Here is a 21,557-nt window from a genome sequence, read left to right on the forward strand (position 1 = left end):
TAACTACTCACACACCATTGGCCCTCTGCTACATACTCCCCCTCCCTGGATATCCTATTCACACCTACCCATCCCACACCCCTCTCCACACCTAAAGCCCACATCCCATCCCCCTATCCTATAGCTGTGTACGTTCTCCTTTCACCCACAAGAAACCGTTTCAGCTATGACACATTCACCCTCATCCCTACCCCCCCCCCCCTCCCGCCAAGCTCCATCCCATCCCCCATAGTGACACCCAACCACCTGCATCCCTATCATCCCCTACCTCCCCTATCCTCCCCTACCTCCAAACCACCATCATCCCGTCCCTTCTTCCACCCCACTCTGTCCAAGACACACCCAGAGAGAGCGTGTGTGTGTGTGTGTGGGGGGAGGGGGGAAGGGGGGGTCCAGAGCCCCCTACCGGGGCAGAGCTGTGAGGGTGAGTCACGAGGCTCCAGCTGGTCTTGAGGCCGTGGCAGCAGCTTGGGTCTCCTAGTGGAGCTATATATCCCTCCCCTGCACATGAACAAGAGGTCACTCTGACAAAAATCCCACCGCCCAACCGCAGGACATTTAAGTGCACACAATCAGGCTACAGGTTAACGTGCTCTTACTGCCATTGGTTATTCCACAAAATTTCGTTTTTGTCTGTTACTGTCTTTTTTAAATGTGATCAAATGGTAGACATGGGGAAGAGACGGAGATCGGTAATCTGATGTGTATTGACCCAAAGGTGTTTGAATCTGATTTTCTATTTACTAAATGCAGTCAGACAGCCTGAGGAAGATATTCTAGTAGGTTCACAGTCAACATGTGTACCATAAAATGTACCATTATAAAAGTAGATGTTTCATTTAAGTTGTTTTCACATTATATTAAAAGTAGCACCCAGTCACAGGTGAGACAATGATACTGTTTCACACTGAGATCCTGTTAAATGAAAAGGCACTCACTGTCTTATTCTCAAAAAACATACATGTAAGTTATGATTGGCCCTGCAACAGGAAAATTCCCAGAAGATGAAAGTAATTGTGCGACGGCATTCGGAGGCTGTCGGTGTAGATATAAAAAGAAAATAATTTGGTTGCAATTACAGCAGCAGTTAGTGTGCACTGCACGCCTCCCCAATCACTTTACTACAGTAAACAGGTCCCTGTACGTGTCCCTGTCATGGGATACATGGTTCTATTCTGACTGTATTTAAGAAAGGATTTCTGACACTTTGACAGGCGTGAAGAAGAGGAGCGAAGGGATTTTTCTAACAACAATCCTCTCATCTCCGTAATAAAACAAACTGTGCTGCTTTCTCAACAGAGATGCCAGGGGAGGCATGCTTGGCTGGCAGAGAGAGGCGGCGCTTAGCTTCACTCAACGCAAGCAGGGCTGGGAATCATGTGGGGTCTCCGGTGTTCTGCTCATCATCCCTCATCAGCCGTCAGGTCCCAGACAGGTAGACATGGTAACATCCTGTAATCTGGGTTAAAATGCCATCTGTATTTCATCTTCGCCTGTCTCTCGGATGTTGTTCTGTCAGTTTGTGTTGAACTGTATTTTCCGAACCATTTACTGTCACTTCCAGGTAGACAGCACAGGGCTCTGCAGGCGCAGAGCTGGAAAACAGAATCCTGGGCTGGGGAAGATGACTTAGAGAGGGAGATAACACACGCACACACAAACAATATTAAGGTTTATTTAGAGATGGTGGTGATTCATTAGAATAACATCTGTCTCCATACGTCCTGTCAGTAATCAGGTCTGCTCAGCACCTGCTGCAAAGAAACACAACTAATGAAATGAGAGGTGAATAAAAAGCCATTTAAGAATTTCCTGCCATGTTCCCTTATGACGGGCCTGTGATGAGCTGCTGAGCGAGGTAGAAGGTGAGGCCAGGGAGCTGCCTTCAGGGCATCATTATTCTCAATCAGAGTTATTGAATTAAAGTTCCCCTCATCTTCATTTCACTCCTATTCTGAAAGACTGGAATGTTTTTTTTTACCACCCGACTGTTGATTGTTTTGCCTTGGGGCGGTAAGTTTTATCTCTGTACGCCACACTGACCGCACGCTGGTGCAATCCACCAGTGTTGACTGGAATCTGAATTTATTTTCCAACAGTACATTCAAGAGATTGTGTGTATTATGTACATATTTTTTTTAGTTTTCAATTAAATATATATGTTGTACCGTATCTACAAAGCCCCCACCACCACACGTTAACCATGTGCAACAAACTGCGCCTAATCTGCAAAGCTGTATTGAAGAAATATCCACATTTTCACATTCTATAAAAATATACACATGATACATGTTTCATACAGCCTTTAGGTCCAACATAGAGGCTGGAGAAACATGATTTTCTCAATCTTTTCTTCTAATCTTTTGTCGCCCTTTTATAATAACGCAAAAAGATGGAAAATTGCCAGCGATTTATGAATCCAAGCCGTCCATAATCACAGACGCTCTGTTTGAACATTAGTTTCCATTCAGATGCCACAAGGACAGAATTGGCCCTAGCCCCTCTGCCTGCTGTGTCTCCTTCCTGTAATTGTACAGAGAACAGGCCTTCATTTGAGCTGGAGAGCATAATTCAACTCTATTTAATAATGCATTACCATTCTATGCTGCACCTATTATGTCTACCCAGATTCTAGCCAAAAGTAAGAGGAACATATTCCAACCTTTTTTCTCTCATGAAGTCCTCAGTAAATGTGTAAATGGATGCAGAGACAGGCTTGGGTATCTTGAGAGAGTCTCTTATATTCACACCAGCAGATAGCCCCATTACACTTAATATATATTTAATTGGGAAAGCGTATTTGATCCAAGTCAATTTCCCCATCACAGTGGGACTCGTAATGTAATGCATTACCCTGTCGGAGGCAGAGAGGAGCAGGCTACCTTCCCCTCCAAACCTGCCAAACCTGGCCCTGATTAGCCTTCCTTTACAACAAGATCCTATTGTGACCTCAACCTTTGTTTGTGATAACCCATGCAGTTCCTTATACAAAAGCAATGAGGCCAGGTAACCTGAATATGTAGGCTAACCATGTCTTCATACTCCAACCCGCCAGCCCCTGGTAATATAAGTAGCTGGGGTGATGAAAAAACGTGTTGAGGCATGATTGTTAAATATTCAGAGATATAGAATAATGAGTCAGTGTGTGCGTATGTGAGGGTTTTGTGTGTGTGTGTGTGTGCATGCTTATGTGTGGGTGTATGCATGTGTGTGTGTGCTTGTGTTTCTGTGTGCCAGGGTGCCTATCTTGTTGGGAAGCAGAGAGAGTCCTAAGGACAAGAAAACCGACCGCTCCCTGATACAAAAGGCTCAACAGTAACAATATTACCTCAGAGCAGGGAGGCCGATTATCCCCAGTCCCCAGCTCAGACTGTCTGTCTCAGTGGAGGTAGACAGAGTGTGCTCCACCTGCCGAGATCAATGGGCGATCGTTAAAATAGCCACAACGGCGCTTCACATTGACATGTTTAAAATTCACAGCGCCAACTGCTTTTCAGCTCACTTGGTTAGTAGACAGAAGTAACGTTCTTTGATGAGCATAGCTGTAGATTAAGCATCTGTTCAATCCAGTGTTTCTGGGCACGCATTAAATGCCAAAAATGATAGAATTTTAAATTGCCTTTTGTTTCAACTCTTTTAATCATGGGATTTGTTAATGACTGTTAAACAGAGTAAAAAAAAAAAAATCGTAATTATTATAGGGCTAACCACATGCTGTAAAGACCTGTGCCTCCTATCTCTCTTGGTTATTAAAGTCCTGGTTGGAGCATTTACAAGAACCTCCCTCCTCCATTGATGTGTTTTTATGAGGCACTGAGTGCAGTAAATGCATCGACTGTGGCCCTTCACGGCACCAAGCGTGGAGGGGGGACACAGGTGACACTGTGGAAATGAAAGAGAATATTATGGATTTGGGAGGCTCTCTGCCCACTCATCTGAAAGGGCACTAGGGATTTAGTACCATGGCATTATTAAGTCCAGCCCACTGTTTGTGAGGGCGGATCGGGGCAAATGCTCATAACAGTAACACAGCACAGTAGCCTCAGAGGGTCTCAGTAACTTCTATTTGTTCGTTTTTTATATTTGTGACAATCGACACAGGTGATTAGTAATTAGCATTTGCAATGCAAATGTAATTTGCATGGCTTTTAATGTTCTCTTTCTTCTTCACAGGATATCTGACTCCTTACAACCTGACACCACACCCTCACAAATGTGACATTCAAGCAGACATCTTCTCCAGACATCCCTACAGGAGTGATCAGGCCACAGTTTACTGTAGAGCGTTCAGATTCAGACGGGGTTCTGGACACTCTGGAAGACTAGTGATTTTGTTGTTGTAAACACAGCACCCAGACAACAAGTCACAGTCTACCTCAGTGATCAGAATATTCTCACCTACAGTAAAACCTTCCCTCAAACAATTGGTAGGGGAGAAGGTGGAGAAAATATATATATAATAATTTGTGAACAATGTTTGGGTTTACTACTAATTGAAAACAAAAATGTCTAATAAACTTAATTTATTGTTATGATAAGCTTCTGTCCATTTTTTCTGTTTATCCTTAATTTTCTTACATTGATTGTTAAATTGATTGTTAAAAAAAATAAAATTCAATTTCTGAACATTTTGTATTTTTTATTGCTTTTCAAAAGTGTATTATTGTTTGCCTCTGTAAGCACCTTCCTTCATTGGCAAACAGAATCATTTAGATATAATTCTTTTTTTTAATAATGTGAGTTGTTTGTTTCTTTGAAGCCAATACAAAGGGACTTTGCTAACACACCCTTTAGCTATCTCTACTCTAGCCTCGCTGAGAAGAGCCCTTAAACACTAACTCATCCTAGTAGGAATTGAATTACACTCACGATGGCCTATGGCATTCAAAAAGAGCTGTTTCGGGATGCTGAGTGACGAGATGGACAGATATGAAATGGAGGTCTAATTAGAGCAATTTGTAATCGCTTTTTCCGAGGTTATGAATATGCATCTCAAATAGGGAACAATGGGAGTGGGTGTTACCTTCAACTCTCAGGGTTCGGTGTAGGATGTTTCCATGGTTACCACCATGGCAACCTTTACTAAAACACCGATATCAGGCCTCTTAGAACAAGTCATCATGGAATACTCTATGATTTTCAAGGCCTTGAGAGCCATTGTTGACTAAACTCAGCAACCCTCTTAGGATGCTCTCTGGGTGCTGCTGTACGGGTTATGTGTTTGAAGAATATGCTACTATGACACATAAACATCAATAAACAGACCAAGAACGGCCTGGCAATATCGATGTGTGCACCTTTTTGTTATAGAACTGCACCCAAATTAACAGTTACCCAATTATACCTGATGTTTTTAAATGCATCTGGCCTCTCCACATTCCAGAAAGATTCCTAACTAATACTGACCACTAATAACAAGTTCAACTGACAGAAAAATGGGTGCCGATATATTTTGTATTGATTATTGGATAAAGGATACGGTTTCCCAACATGATCATTCGTTCAATCTACCCTGTGCAGGCCACTGCGTGACGTCACCAACCCCAATCCAGAGTGCCCCGGCCTGACTGACTCCCAAAATTATGTGCTTCTGTTGTTTTGGATAGCTACCTTGGAAGATAAGTTTCGTAAGTTTAGAAAGTGAGTAAAATTAATAAACATAATGTTTTCCAATTCACATAATATTGAACTTTGCATGCACTGTGCACATATTCAATTGAGACATCTTTATTTATTAGTGTGCAAGAGAAATAACTTGTGTATGTTTAGCAAGACGGCTAAAATGAGCAGCAAGTAAATTAGAGCTAGCTAACTAGCTTTCTAAGCTAGCACTGTTGGATTCTGGTTCTACTTTACCGTTAGCCTAGCATATAGCTATTTGTCCTCATGTTTTTTTTCTCAGCTATTTTAACAATCTATACTCTTTATTCATTTAGTTATTCGTAACCGGAATTCATTTTGGGGTTAACTAGCCAGCTCCCCAACCAACGTACCACACCGAAATAGTCAAATATCTAGAAAACTAGTTAGAGGTAGCTTCTCCGGGATGATGCTTCACAATATCGACATACAGAATGCGGTGTGGTTAGTTATCAATGCTGGTATTAAACCAATAAAAACATGATAGTTGCAGCATTTGCTAGATTTTAATACTAGAATACAGCCCGACATTCAAATGAATGCTCCGCGTATGTCCTTGCATGCATTACTGTCTTTTGTGCTACTCTGTTGTTGCAACTTTGATCTTGTTAGCAGCAATTAAAGTCATAAAGAGTGAGTCTGTGTCCTGATTTTCCTTATGTATGAATAGTAAACATGTCTGATGAGTCTTGGTTTCTCCCTTCTCAAGTGGCCCTAAGATGACTGGTTGTTTTCAGCATCTGACCATGAGTGAAGATTTGGAACCCTGACCTGCCTGCAAACCATCCAGCCAAGCCAGCCATGTCCCCCAAAGTACCTGGTGGCCAGGGCAGGCCAGAGGACACTGCAGTGCAGGTCGCTGTTCGAGTGCGCCCCCTTCTGCCCAAAGAACTGCTGCACAGCCATGAGAGCTGCATCACCGCTGACCCCGAGCAGTGCCGCGTCACACTCGGTCACGACCGACACTTTGTCTGCGACTACCTGTTTGAAGAGACCAGCTGCCAGGAAGTAGTTTACACTGTATGTGTCCAGCCTCTCATAGAAGCTTTTTTTCAGGGCTTCAATGCCACAGTTTTTGCTTATGGACAGACTGGCTCTGGCAAGACATACACGATTGGGGAGGCCAACATATGTGAGTTTCCTTATGATTTTACTACCTTTTTGCTGATTTCTGTGATCAAGTAGATCACTTTATGTGTGATGTAGCTCACAGGGCAGCCTAGAGATGCGTGCCTGCGTATGTCTGATGACATGTGATGAGGAGAGACAGGCAGTGTGTTCACACCCGTTAGGGAAGCCAACTGCACTTCCTACAATGCAGCTGCCACGGTCTTGAAGGAACAGTCCACACCAGACAGGCTTGCCATCTGAGCTAATTGTGTGTGCGTGAGGTGGCAGAATTATGTGTGGTTTATGGGTACATTAACACAGAAATGTGTGTGGAGGAGTTGATGTGCGTGTGTTTGTGAGTACAGTGCATGTTTGCGTGAATGCTTGCTCAAGTTTGGTATTCATCACAGAGTCTTGCACAGTTTCAATGTAAGTAAATAATTACGGAGGATGAGGCCTGTTTATTCCCGTAGCCTCCTTCAGGGATGAGGAGCAGGGAATCATCCCCAGGGCTGTGGCTGAGGTCTTCAAGCTGCTCGATGAGAACGACCTCACTGACTTCTCCGTCCGAGTGTCCTACCTGGAGATCTACAAGGAGGACTTCAGAGACTTGCTGGAGGTGGAGACGGCCAGCAAGGACATCCATATCAGGGAGGATGACAAGGGCAACATTGGTATGGATGGATAGATGGATGGATTTTTTAATAGCCAAGGTGTTGATGTAGTATTCCGGTTTGGGTATTATTATCTGCTGTAAGGGGTAGTTCAAGTAATGATTTGTGTGATATTGTGTCATTTGTCTGTCGTTCCTCTGATTTTTATTTTGTATGTGTGTCTCTGTCTCTCTCTCTGTCTCTCTCTCTGTCTTCAGTGCTGTGTGGGGTAAAGGAGTGTGAAGTGGAGGGTCTGGATGAGGTCTTGAGCCTTTTGGAGTCTGGGAACACAGCCAGACACACTGGCGCCACCCAGATGAATCCTCACTCCAGCCGGTCGCACACCATCTTCAGCGTGCTCATGGACCAGCGGCGGGGGGGCCTGAGGGGCCAGGGGGCCCCCACAGGATCCGCGCCTCACGTCCTATCATCCAAGTTCCACTTTGTGGACCTGGCAGGGTCGGAGCGTATCCTGCGGACTGGGAACACAGGAGAGAGGCTGAAGGAGAGTATCCAGATCAACAGCGGCTTACTGGCCTTGGGCAACGTGATCGGAGCTCTGGGAGACCCCAAGAGAAGGGGCACCCACATACCCTACAGGGACTCCAAAATTACCAGGTACAGCAGGCACTCTGTGGACTGCTATAGTAACAGTAGAATAAGCAGTCACCCAGCTAAAATGGTGCCACTGCATGTTCTGTTTATTAAAAAAGCAGCAATAAACGGCACATTCCCGTAGAAAATGATTCAGATTAAAAAAATTATTTATTAATTTTTTGGGGTCGTGATTTCAGTGAAGACCAGTGACAACGTTTGCATTGTTTTTATCCCGTTCTTCCTCTAGGATCTTAAAAGACTCTCTGGGAGGAAACGCCAAAACGCTGATGATTGCCTGCATCAGCCCCTCCTCCTCCGACTTTGACGAGAGTCTGAACACTCTCAACTACTCCCAGCGGGCCCGGAACATCCAGAACCGGGCCACTGTGAACTGCCGAGGCGAGCCAGACCGCGTTGAGGGGCTGGAGCAGCAGATCAGGGCTCTGCGCCGCGCCCTGGAAAACCGCCAGCGCTCCGAGACACGCATCATCACTCGCTCCGACCAGGACAGACGGACACGCCACGGAGAGGGAGAGATCAGCAGACTGCAGGCTCAGAGTGCCCACTACAGGACCTGCACCGACAGTGCATACAGGTTGGCACATCGCACACACGCACTATAAACAAGCTGGTGCGAAACGCGTGTCGACGCATTGCCCGCAAATGATGTGAATCGCTCGTTTTCTTGATCAATGTCACGTTTGCCTGTGTGCGTCTGTCGCCAGGTTGCTTGGGGAGCTGCAGTGTGAGGGGGCTCTGAGCGCGGAGCAGGGGGGGAGGGTGAAGGAGTGGCTGTGTTCGGTGGAGGAGGAGCGGAGCGGCCTGACCACGGCCTCGGGGCCTGACAGCGGCATAGAAGGGAGCTCCACAGAGGACAACTCTGCCCTGAGGAGGGCCAAGGCCGCCGTCAAGAACCAGGTACACTTCAGTATAACACACGCACATATCAACATTATACGCATACTCATAGGCACACACACAGGCCCACACAAACATATTAACATGTATGAGCTTGTGGATACTGTGCACATACTCATAGGCCCACACTTCCACACAAACACATACTGAGGGACTCACAAACACGGCCCAGGCTGAGTGTCAGATGCGGTGATATCTCTCTCGGGGTGTCTCCAGGGGTGTGAGGCTGTGGGAGAGGACCGTGAGCGGGGGAGAGAGGGAGACGGAGAGAGGGAGGAGAGTGTCGCCCCGCTCCGCTCTCAGGTCCAGCAGCTGGAGAGAGAGAACACAGACTTCCTGGCTGCACTGGAGGACGCCATGGAGCAGTACAAACAACAGGTCAGGCCCTGCCTTGAACCAGTTCACACCCTGGCCACACCTCCCACAGTGCCACCTGAAACCCTGCTGAAAACTCTGAAGCGTTTGCGTAGTTGAGACTTGGGTTTGAGCCATCATGTTGTGTGTCTTGTTCTCAGAGTGATAAGCTGCAGGAGCAGCAGGATCTCATAGCGGAGCTGCAGTGTCTGCTGTCTACTCCCGGCGTGTCGGGGCTGGGCCTAAACCTCCGTCCACGCCCCCACACTGCCCCCATGGGCGCCACACGCCACGCCCACAACGGATTTGCACCCGGACAGGTACCGCCAGTTTATTTCTTTTATATATATATATTTTAATGGATATTCCCAGGAGGATTTCAATTAGCACTTGGCCATATTTCTTGCTAACAACAACAACACTTGATAAAGTCCCCATAGACTGGAGTAGGAATGCACCTGGAACAGAGCCATCGTTTCCACTGGGTTCCAGGCAGTCTAAGAGTGTGCTTCTCCTTTCTGTCCGCAGGCCAGCCCAGTGGACTGTGTGGAGAGTGATCAGGACCACTATGGTTACGGTTACCCTTCCTGTAACCTCGAGGTCATTGGGGGAGAAAGGAGGGACGGCGAGGAAGAGGATGGCCACGTGTCTCTGAACCGGGACAGACGGAAGTATGCACCTTCTATCTTCTCCTTGCCTGCTCCCCTCTCTTCTCCTCTCTTCTGCTCCCCTCTCTTCTCCTCTCTTCTGCTCCCCTCTCTTCTCCTCTCTTCCGCTCCCCTCTCTTCTGCTCCCCTCTCTTCTCCTCTCTTCTGCTCCCCTCTCTTCTCCTCTCCTCTTCTCCCCTCTCTTCTCCTCTCTTCTGCTCCCCTCTCTTCTCCTCTCTTCTGCTCCCCTCTCTTCTCCTCTCTTCCGCTCCCCTCTCTTCTGCTCCCCTCTCTTCTCCTCTCTTCTGTTCCCCTCTCTCTTCTCCTCTCTTCTTCTCCCCTCTCTCTTCTCCTCTCTTCTGCTCTCCTCTCTTCTGCTCCCCTCTCTTCTCTCTTCTGCTCCCCTCTCTCTTCTCCTCTCTTCTGCTCCCCTCTCTTCTCCTCTCTTCTGCTCCCCTCTCTCTTCTCCTCTCTTCTGCTCCCCTCTCTTCTCCTCTCTTCTGCTCCCCTCTCTCTTCTCCCCTCTTCTCTTGTTGGCGCTATTCTGTTTACTGATATGTGTTTTGCCATGTTTGTAAAGTGTCTTCTCTTTTTTGTTAGACAGATGAACCAGACATGGTCCAAGCGGGAGGGTGTGTCAACAGCAGGGAGGGGGTTGGGCTCTCAGCCTGCATTATCAGAGCAGCTGCCCACCTCCTTCTGCACCAGACGACCATGTAAGACCCCCGGCGGGACGCCCCCTCCTGATCAATACCCCACTGAGAGACACATTCTCCTCCACCGGTTCCCTGAATGGATCCTGCTGATCTCTCTGTCTCACAGTTAATCATAGTTGTTATTTGCCGTTTGCCTGTCTGTCCGTCGTGTGTGTGTGTGTGTGTGTGTGTGCAGCTAACTCCAGTGTAGGTGAGAGCTCGGTGGGTCTGGGGGGGTCGGAGCTGGGGCTCATGCAGGCCCAGCAGAAGATCAGGGAGCTGTCAGTCACCATCCGCATGAAGGAGGAGCTGATCAGGGAGCTAGTCAAGACAGGTCAGTACACACTTTGTTAACACCCCCTCCTTTCCTCCCCCCTCCAATTGCCTCCCCCCTGTGTGTGTGTGTGTAAATCTAATACTGTGATTATCTGTGTGTGTAGGTAAGGACGCGCAGGCCCTGAACAAGCAGTACAGCCGTAAGATCGTGGCCCTGGAGGGCGAGGCGGAGCAGGCCCGCCAGGAGCTGCAGGAGGCGCAGCGGCAGCTGCAGGAGCTGGAGCGCCAGGAGAGGGAGAGCAGCGGCGCCTCGGACCGCACGCGCGCCCAGGAGTGTCGCAGGAAGATCGCTGCCGCTCAGAGCAAAGTGCAGGTCAGACTCCTACGCCCCGGCCGCATTCAGAACCGGACCCTGAGGCTACACAAGAACACACACACACATACGATCAAACACACCACTCACACCTCACACATACACACACACACACACTCTCAGAGGAGACAGACCCAAACAAGTACACATATTGGAGAGAAAGAGAACATGCAGAAGCAGAACTCAGGGGTAATTCAGGACTAAATGCCCTCAGCAGCTGAACCAACACACCTACACAACTTAACCCAGGGTTAAAGCTCCCATCAGACTCATACATATGTAAGAAGATCATTATGTTCAACTGTGTGTGTGTGTGTGTGTCTCTGCATGCTTGCTGTGTGTGTGCGCTTGAACCTGTTCGGATGTGTGCAATGTGTGTGTTTTGGTCTGGCCGGCCCCGTCCCTGTGTGTGCGACTTGTCCCCGTGTGTGTGCAGGTCCTGAACCAGCGTCAGAGGGCCACGGCGCGGCTGGCGTCGCTGTCGGCCCAGAGCGAGCGGCGCGTGGGGGAGCTGGAGCGCAGCGTGCAGAGCATGCGGCAGCAGCAGGAGCAACTGCAGCGGAGGCTGCGCCAGGAGAGCCAGCAGAAACGCCGCCTGGAGACGGAGATGCAGAGGCGCACGCACCGAGTCAAGGTGCCACGCCGACGGGAACACACACACACACAGATGTGTCACACGCTGACACCGTGACAAACTCGCACACCGTCTTCCAACCTTTTTCCCCCTCTATCTGTATGTGCCTTTTTTCTTCCCATAACACTCCATCCCTTTCTTCCTCTTTCCTCCCATCAATCCCCCTATGCCTCTTATCTTTTCACTGCCCTCCCTCCCTCCACCCTGCCCTCCCTCCACCCTGCCCTCCCTCCACCCTGCCCTCCCTCCACCCTGCCCTCCCTCACCCTGCCCTCCCTCCACCCTGCCCTCCCTCCCTCCACCCTGCCCTCCCTCCCTCATCCTGCCCTCCCTCCACCCTGCCCTCCCTCCACCCTGCCCTCCCTCCACCCTGCCCTACCTCACCCTGGTTCCAGGAGCTGGAGATCAAGAATGAGCAGCAGCAGAAGATCCTAAGGATAAAGACGGAGGAGATCGCAGCCTTCCAGAAGCAGCGGCGCAGCGGCAGCAACGGCTCCGTCATCTCCCTGGAGGAGCAGCAGGTGACTCCAACACGCCTCCAACATGCCTCCGACACGCCTCCAACACGCTTCCAACACGTCCAAATCATTGACACAGGTCTAGAATGTGTTTGTTACATCTGTAACATGTCTAAAACTCATTTATAACCATTCTTCCATAATATACAACAACAACAACAGGGACATACAAAAAGCCATCTTTATCTCTGTTCCAAATATGGCCTCCAGTGTCTTCCAGGGAAGCCAGTCACCCACTACATGACTATGTTCAGTGAACAGTCCCTGGAGGGTTGGGAGAGACTCCTTTCCCGCCAGGCAACAGTGCGTTTGTACGCTCTGTCAGGCACTTACACGTTCTGAGCTCCATGAGGGGAGAGTCTATGGGCTGCTTCCTATATGCATGTCTGAGCTGGTCCTCATGTCAACACACACACACACAGTCTTGCACACATACACACCTAAACACATTCAGGCACATACACAACGCACACACACTTCTCACACTTCTCGTTCTCACTCAGCCTCTCGACTGTGGCTGCCTGTTTCAGCCTGTCTCCCTCCAGCGGTCGTCCTCGTGGCCGTCATGATGAAGTGTTGAGGACCAGGCTGCCGTGTTAATGGGGATCAATACATGGAGTGGCTGGGGAGGCAGTCACTTGTGGATGGACAGTGGTGTGTGTGACGAGATGCGAGGTTGTTTGAGTGGTTACACATTTGCTTGTGTGTGTTTTCACGTGCCAGAAATGGTCTTGATCCCAGTGTTGTGTGTTTCGAGGACCACATACATCTAGTTTGGTTCTCCTTAGGGATGAGGTCTAGTTCTGCGTCTGGGTGCTGAGGGTTTGGGTCTGTGTCCTGACTGGGTGTGTGGTGTGTGCTGGGCAGAAGATCGAGGAGCAGAAGCGCTGGCTGGACGAGGAGATGGAGCGTGTCTTGGAGCAGAGGAGGGGTCTGGAGGACCTGGAGGGGGAGCTGACCAAGAGAGAGGAGATCCTCTTCAAGAAAGAGGCTCTGCTGCAAGAACGCAGCGGCCTGGAGACCAAGAGGCTACGATCCAGCCAGGTACCCACGCACACACACACACTCACAATGAAATCGAACTGAGGATATGAAAAATACAGCCATCCTGTATTCCTAATACATTTCTGGAATACTAAAAGGCTGCAGATGTCTTTGGTCTGCCTGCACTCACCCTCTCTCTTCCCCTCGCTTACTTCCTGTCCCTCTCTTTCCCTTCCCCCCACTCCTCCACCCCCACTCCACCCCACCCCACCCCACTCCTCCACCCCACCCCCACTCCTCCACCAGGCCCTCAGTCAGGACCTGGTGACCCTCTCAGGGCGTATCGAGTCGCTGGAGCGGGAGCTGAGCGAGAGGAACGGCCAGCTTCGCTCTGGCAGCGCCCAGGACTCCCAGCAGATCCGCCAGGAGATCTCCAACCTGCGGCAGGAGAAGGACACACTGCTGAAGCAGAGGGTGGAACTGGACGACAAGCTGAGACAAGGCAGCCTGCTCTCACCTGAGGTCAGCACACACACACACACACACAGTCCTACAAACCCACGTCCTAGACACACACACGATTAATACAATCCTACACTATCACACACAGAGACACAATTGTGTGGCGTGTGTAGTGCTCTCCACCGTGGTCTCCTCTGGTGTGTGTGTCTCCAGGAGGAGAGGACAGTGTTCCAGCTGGACGAGGCCATCGAGGCTCTGGACGCAGCCATCGAGTACAAGAACGAGGCCATCACCCAGAGGCAGAGGCAGCTTCGAGCCTCGGCCAGCATGCTCTCTCAGTGGGAGATGAACCTCATGGCCAAGCTCAGCTACCTGTCGGCTTCCGAGACACGAGCCCTCCTCTGCAAGTACTTTGACAAGGTGTGTGCGTGCATGTGTGTGTGGATTTAGCTAACACCACTAGGATGGGCTGGAAATATATTCCTGCTAGGTTCTGTTCATCTGGAGACCTGCTATCGAGTTTCAGGTGTGCATGTGTGTATGTTTCTGTGTGTGCATGCTGGTGTGTGCATCACCTCGTATGTTCATCCCTGTGTTGTGTGTGTTTATAACTGTGTGTGTGTGTGTGTGTGTGTGTGTGCGGACAGGTGGTGTCTCTGCGCGAGGAGGAGCGTAAGCTTCAGCTGGCCCTGGCGGATGTGGAGATGCGAGGGGAGGAGCAGCAGAAGCTGGTGCAGTGGCTGGAGAATGCTCTGGAGCGCTCCCAGCTGGACACAGACCGCCGGCTCACCCAACAGCAGAAGGAGCACGAGAGGAGCATCCAGCTCCTGCTCCAGCAGTGCCGAGGTGGGCAGCACGGAGACACACAAACAAACACACGGAGAAACACACACAAAGACACACAAAGAGGCATACACAAACACACACAGATACACACACAAAAAGAAACGCATGGAGATATACGCACACATGCACAGAAACACAAATAAACAGATGGAGATACACACAAAGAAACACATGGATATACACACACAAAGAAATCAACTACACACACACAAAAAGATCCCTCCCTGTTAGTTGATTTTCCTGTCAGCGTGGTGTGTCTACCGTTCCCTCATGGCCCCCCCCGGCTCACAGCAGGTCAGCGCCCATCACGGTCATTATCTCCTCAGGTTGTATGTACGTGTGTATGCGTGTGTGTTTGTGTGTGCGTGCCTGCTTCTGCATGTGTTCGCTTCCCACTCATGTTTACCCTCCTTCCCCGCAGAGCAAATGGACGGGGGCCTGGCGGGCCGTCAGAGGCAGTACGAGGGCTGGATCCATAACCTCAGCAAGGAGCTGAACCTCTACAAGACAGCCAACCTGGAGCTGAGCAGCAGGCTGAGGGAGCTGTGTGGGCCGACCTGCTCGCCTGGCGACCCGGGCAGAGGTAGCACACTCCCACATAACACTGGGTCTGAATGAACTGGTCTGCCCGGCAACACAGTTGGTTGGAAATTACAAGTTGTCAAATCCAAAATAGCCTCTGCCACGTTTTTTTTTCACAACTTGGGTACACAAGCCTTTGGTGGGAATCCTATTAACACCGTTTATTCAGTAAACATAAATGTATCTGTCATGGGAACTGTAATGTAGCAGCGTCACCCTTAGGCAGTTTGAAAAGGTGTTGTTGTAGGTAATGTTGACGTGACTCTATATAATATAATATTATATTATATAATAAGCTTGACTAAAAAATCTGATTTTAAATGCCCAGGGGGTAATGTTATGTGAAATGATTCTGCAACATGGGGTATAAGATTTATAACTGTTATCCTGCCATGTCATTTTGCTAATGACGGTGTGTTTGTCTGTGTTTGTGTTCCCCAGTGCTGGGCTCACTGGGCTCTGAGGGGAGGGCAGCAGGCTGTGGTAGTGTGGAGAGGCTGAGCAGAGGCCCAGAGGACTGCAGCCAGAGTGGGAGTGGAAGCGGGAGTGGGAGTGGGGAGCCAGAGAGACCCCCCAAATCCAGAGAGGAGATGAGGGAGCTGGTGAACGCACCTCTACCCGCCACCTGGAGGCGCTCTTCCCTCCCCACGGAGGACCCCTGCGGCATGGAGGAGCTGCAGCTCAGGGCGACTGGCGAGATGCCTGTTCACCGTGTGGTACAGGTGGGCTCGGGACCCTGGGGGGGCACCCCCACCCTTCCACTGGCTAAGTCCAGGAGAGAGTCACGCAGATCCAGCCTCAATACCGGACCCCTCACCTCCAACAATACAATCATTGATGTGAGGAAAAACCCAGTGTAACAGATGGATTCACAAGCCAGAGCTCAGTTTGGGGAAAAACATTTATTGTCGTGTTTTATTCTCACTATTGCCATGATCATTATAATGTTGTGTTTGTTAAGTCCCCAAGTCATGAATCTCTGCTTGTTTTTCTATATATGCTGTAAATGTTGAAAGCCCACTCATCTCTATTATCATGCACTTTTACCTAGTATGTATCCCTTTATATTCACAGATTACACAGATAATGTATAATTTGTCTTAAACCATTGAACTCTATTCATCATTACAACTGTTTTCAATGTTATAACTTTAATAAAATTAGATTTTTTCTCTAGTCATCCAGGTTTTTACTGTCACTGCTTGGATCCTATGGATACAAGACAATTGTTGTTGATGCATAAGATGATTAATTTTCAATCATAATCGGCCATAAGACAGATAACATTACATTTACATTTTCGCATTAGTTTGATGACAATTTCGTGAAAAAAAAAAAGTCGAGCTAGCCAGGAGTCGAACCTAGAATCTTCTGATCCGTAGTCAGACGCGTTATCCATTGCGCCACTAGCCCGCTTCTCGGCCAACAGCCTAATTCGCTTTATAAAGATGCATATTTATGTGACGTCACTGCTACCGCATTGTTCAGCTGCTGGTTGCACATGTCCTCATGTACAAACCATGTAGGCTACAAAACAGGTGGACAACATATTCCTAAAATGTAAATGCTGCAAGACCATTAGACTCAGAAGTAGCCTAGTTTTCTGTTTTTTTTTCTTCTTATCTCTTTTGCTCAATTATCAAACACTCGTAGAATATAACCAAGAACCTCCGGAGCTTTGGAGAGGTCTAGGCTACAGTTGGAGGTATACTACACAGTCTATCTGTGAAAGGATGGTCGGTAAAATTCGTCCATTTAATGAACTCATGCAAACTCTAGATGGCGCCAGAGGACTAACTACTACGCCAACTAATTTACGTAAATTAAACGATTGAATTCCATAAACGTAAAACTGCGACGATGTAGACTGATTGCAGGCTTTAGAGGTAAGAATACATCTCAAGCGTGTTTTGAGGATTGAGGAATAAGGCTGAGTTCTTATAAATCTTATAAAAACATATGAAGGAAAACACTGTAGGCTTTATTGTTTTCTTCTATTGTAAGCCTACAGATAGTCTTCTTAAGGCCTAAAGTTTATTCAAATAAAAGCCGTGGGAGATTAAAGAAAAGAGACAGAGAGCGAGAGAGAATCTGTGTGCGTGCGTGCGTCTGTTTGTGTGTGTGTGTGTGTGTGTGTGTGTGTGTGTGTGTGTGTGTGTGTGTGTGAGAGAGAGAGAGAGAGAGAGAGAGAGAGAGAGAGAGAGAGAGAGAGAGAGAGAGAGAGAGAGAGAGAGAGAGAGAGAGAGAGAGAGAGAGAGAGAAACAGAGTGCCTAAATGCGGAAGTTGAGACAACCGGAGCCAAATTATATAAAGGCCATGGCATAGTTAAAAGTAATTAGACCGTTTTACGGGATTACTTATCAACATTTTATAATATGCCGTTTTACCATTGTGAACCAATTACTTAGCCTACATTAGGCTACCGACTTAACTTTGCTGATGATTTATAAGACATAAGGCATCGAGATATCAACGGAATATCAAACAACATTCACAGAAACAAAGCCTTGGAGTTCTGTTTGATAGTGTGTGAATATCTCGTCTGATTCAAATAAAAGCCGTGGGAGATTAAAGAAAAGAGACAGAGAGCGAGAGAGAATCTGTGTGCGTGCGTGCGTCTGTTTGTGTGTGTGTGTGTGTGTGTGTGTATGAGAGAGAGAGAGAGAGAGAGAGAGAGAGAGAGAGAGAGAGAGAGAGAGAGAGAGAGAGAGAGAGAGAGAGAGAGAGAGAGAGAGAGAAACAGAGTGCCTAAATGCGGAAGTTGAGACAACCGGAGCCAAATTATATAAAGGCCATGGCATAGTTAAAAGTAATTAGACCGTTTTACGGGATTACTTATCAACATTTTATAATATGCCGTTTTACCATTGTGAATCAGTAGAGAACGCATTTACATCTGACGCAGAAAAGCCTCATACAATGGAAACCGTAGTCAAATGCATTCAATTAAAACATATAGGCCTTAAATAGCTTATCATTTCAATTGAATTCATTTAGCAAATCCTTTTTTTAAAGCGACGCAGGCCATATAATCTAACACTGGCTGTTTATTTTGATACAAATAGCCAACAGGCCTATTAAAACACAATGTTTAGTTTATTTTTAACAAGAGGATAAAGAGTAGCCTATTTGTATTTATGAACTCAAAGAATAGGCCTCAATGTGTGGCGGTTTCAAAAGCATCTTTATGCTCGGCCTATAAAATTTAGGCTAGATCTAGGCCTAATTCAAGTTCAAACACACATTGACGGACTGTCAAAGCCGATCTGGAGTTTGTTCATGTTATAGTTCGCTGCAACTTTCAAGTTAAAAGCAAAACCTTTTATTCAATATTTCTTTGTTGGAAATATTATTATTATTAATTTGGAAACATAGTTCATGGTTCTAAACCATGGCACTGAAAATATGCAAAAATTATTAAATTGCCTATACGCTAAGCTACAATGTAGCCTAATTGTATTAACGTATTTTTAACGACATAGGTCGACATAATGCAAGATATGCACATAGGCTACCGTTTTATTTTAATTAAATAATTATGAAACAATTGCATCAAAACATCCCAGAAGGCAATTCAAGATCAATGAATCATACAGCTAGAGGCCGCTATAACCCAAGTCATTCTGGGTTTGTTCACGCACTCGTCACTTGCAATGACGTGTTCTTTTCAAGCTCATCGCCCAAGCGACAACAGGCGTTCATTAAATAGATCAAAATGATTAAATATCAAAAATAGGTGAACCCAGAGTTTATGGTGGTCGATTAAATTAACACATTTTGGACTATTAAGCCTGCATCTGCTTTGAAATTTAAGATACAGGTTACGTGTGAGTGAGTGCCCTAAATTTGACAAAAGAAATGTGTATACAGGTTTCGTTTTATAGTCCAAGGCCTGTATAGGCTTTGGCTAGGCTACTTTGTGTTTTATCGGGATTTAATTAAGCTCATAAATTCATTTTCTATTCAGTCTGAACGTATTTACTTTGTATTGTCTGTGGGAACAATAGGTTAGGCTAATAGGCTTGTAATAGGCCTGCTTGTAGGCTAAACATACGATCACTTCATATAACCTTATATGACCCTCTGACCCTCTGTAAATGAAGAGACTGGACACTCGTGAAAGGAGCACTTTGTAATGAGAAAAGCCCATACAGGTTAAAGGTCAAGAACTGTCCCTCTCATTGCGCTCTCGTGACACTTTGTCTCGCTGATTCAGTCGCTATTCCACCCCCAAAAAATAATACCCCCATACTACACCCATTCTATTGTTTTAATAATTATTAGGCCTAATACATGCTGTCGGTTGTGCTCGTTTCACAAAATCGGACACCAAGTGAATAGGATATTATAGGCTAGGCCTACTTACGCCCAAAAGGCTACATGAATATTCAAATTCAATAACTTAACATTCAAAAGCAAAACTGTGCTATACTTTTTTTTAAACATAGTGAATGGAATTTGATCTAAACTGTACTTCTTAATTGCAATTAATTGGCTGGCATAGCCTATATAAATAGCTTACTCGAAATAATTTTGCTCCAGTTAAACGAGAAAAAAAAATATCAGGGTTACAGTCCCGGTTCGATGTCTTTTTATCTTACATTACAGTAGGTCCTAGGTCCTCTGCCTCCAATTACTTAGCCTACATTAGGCTACCGACTTAACTTTGCTGATGATTTATAAGACATAAGGCATCGAGATATCAACGGAATATCAAACAACATTCACAGAAACAAAGCCTTGGAGTTCTGTTTGATAGTGTGTGAATATCTCGTCTGATGTAACTAGTCAACATGAAAACGTTTATCTATCAGAAGGCCTATCATGGTCAGTAAAATACTAAACAGAGGTAGCCTTCGTTTTCTCTGAGGAAGTTCAACAAAATCTGCAACCACTATTTCTCACGCGAATGGCTTGGTAGTGGGACCTACATCTGTGAGTTAACAACACAAACAGACGTGCTATAAATATTTGCAAACCATTCAGCAATAAATTAGCTGCGTTAAAATATGCAAGGAATACAAATCTAATTTTCTTCGCTGCTCGCTCACTTGTTTGCTACCACGAATAAATTCAACTGAGATTTAGGAAACGTTGGCTATAACGTGGATTCTCACAAATGAATTTGATGTGAAAGTGAAGGCTGCATGGATTGTACTGAAGAAGAAAGGCCCTATTTTGCACGAAGAGCTAACACGTCATGACCCATAATTGTACTCAGTCGCTAATTGTGTGAGAAGCAAGCATTTCGCACGCACATACGCACGCACACACGCAAACTCACACACACACACACGAACAAACAATCACGCACACAAAGATGACTCTTATTAATTGAGATCATGTAATAAGATCCACTCTTGCTCACACACCCTCACACACAAACACACATGTACACAAACTAATGAATTAACAAAGTATGTTGAGCTATATTGCAATAAAGCCTTGTGACAACCTTGAGAACAAAATCAGAGTTGCAGTAGCAGGGATCTTCATTTAATTCATGCAACATTAGGATAGGCCAAAATGGAAAGTTAAGTAAAAACGCCACAAGACTCCTCTGACATTCGTTAAAGTACACACACACACACACACACCTACACACGCACACACACGCCTCACTTGCACCACACACAGGCGCTCACTCCCCTAAGTATCTGATTGGTCACTCGGCAGCTTGCTTCTGATGTGACGTCACTGCAGGCGAGAACTGTCAGAGGATGAGGCAAAAAGAGAAAAAAGTCCAAGCTTTCAGGTTAGAGAGAGGAAAGCATTGAAGACACAGTGAGCCTCAAAAGGATACATGCCACGGTGGAGCGCGATCAGACTCCAAATGAATAACGGGACAATCTATTATCACATTCATTCGATGGAAAACAAGTGACGGCGCAAGGAATCTTCTTGCCTCGGAAATACAGAATCTTTTGAAATAGGATGATTTCGCGCAGTCGTTCGTGGTTCGAGCATCGACAGCACCGTTTGTAAAGCAGCAACTGCGCCCGGGAGCTCTGCCACGGACATTGTACGAAGAAATTTTATCGATTTGTGTATACCTGTCCTCTGTTCAGAGTTTAAACAATATGATACCGTTCGTCTCAAAACTAATACTAATCCCCTCTACCGGAATCGACACCGTTACCTTCTACGTGATTGTTCTGTCCTCCTTTTGATGCAAAGGATCACGCTATTTCTCACTCTGAAAAGTAAGAGTATTTTATTAAATTCTAGTCAGCATCAGTTTTGAGTAATATAGCTAAGCCCTGTTAT

The 21,557-nt window shown here is 46.8% G+C and overlaps 1 protein-coding gene and 1 non-coding gene across 2 annotated transcripts; one reads left to right on the forward strand and one right to left on the reverse strand.

Moving 5' to 3' along the window:
- Window positions 1-5,558: 5,558 nt before the first annotated feature.
- Window positions 5,559-16,397, forward strand: kif7 (kinesin family member 7). Its single transcript, XM_067248840.1, has 20 exons — window positions 5,559-5,640; window positions 6,350-6,772; window positions 7,224-7,424; window positions 7,622-8,021; window positions 8,248-8,595; window positions 8,726-8,918; window positions 9,135-9,296; window positions 9,434-9,592; window positions 9,801-9,943; window positions 10,520-10,635; window positions 10,811-10,948; window positions 11,055-11,263; window positions 11,700-11,897; window positions 12,293-12,418; window positions 13,283-13,459; window positions 13,706-13,921; window positions 14,075-14,281; window positions 14,509-14,707; window positions 15,129-15,290; window positions 15,731-16,397. The coding sequence occupies exons 2-20, from the start codon at window positions 6,442-6,444 to the stop codon at window positions 16,147-16,149; spliced, it is 4,104 nt and encodes a 1,367-aa protein (XP_067104941.1). The 5' UTR covers window positions 5,559-5,640; window positions 6,350-6,441; the 3' UTR covers window positions 16,150-16,397.
- A 232-nt stretch (window positions 16,398-16,629) lies between these two features.
- On the reverse strand, window positions 16,630-16,702 carry trnar-acg (transfer RNA arginine (anticodon ACG)). The gene has a single exon. It is a non-coding gene; the product is annotated as a tRNA-Arg (tRNA).
- Window positions 16,703-21,557: the final 4,855 nt, after the last annotated feature.

Source organism: Osmerus mordax, chromosome 13 (assembly GCF_038355195.1).
Source record: "Osmerus mordax isolate fOsmMor3 chromosome 13, fOsmMor3.pri, whole genome shotgun sequence".
NCBI classification, from domain to species: domain Eukaryota; kingdom Metazoa; phylum Chordata; class Actinopteri; order Osmeriformes; family Osmeridae; genus Osmerus; species Osmerus mordax.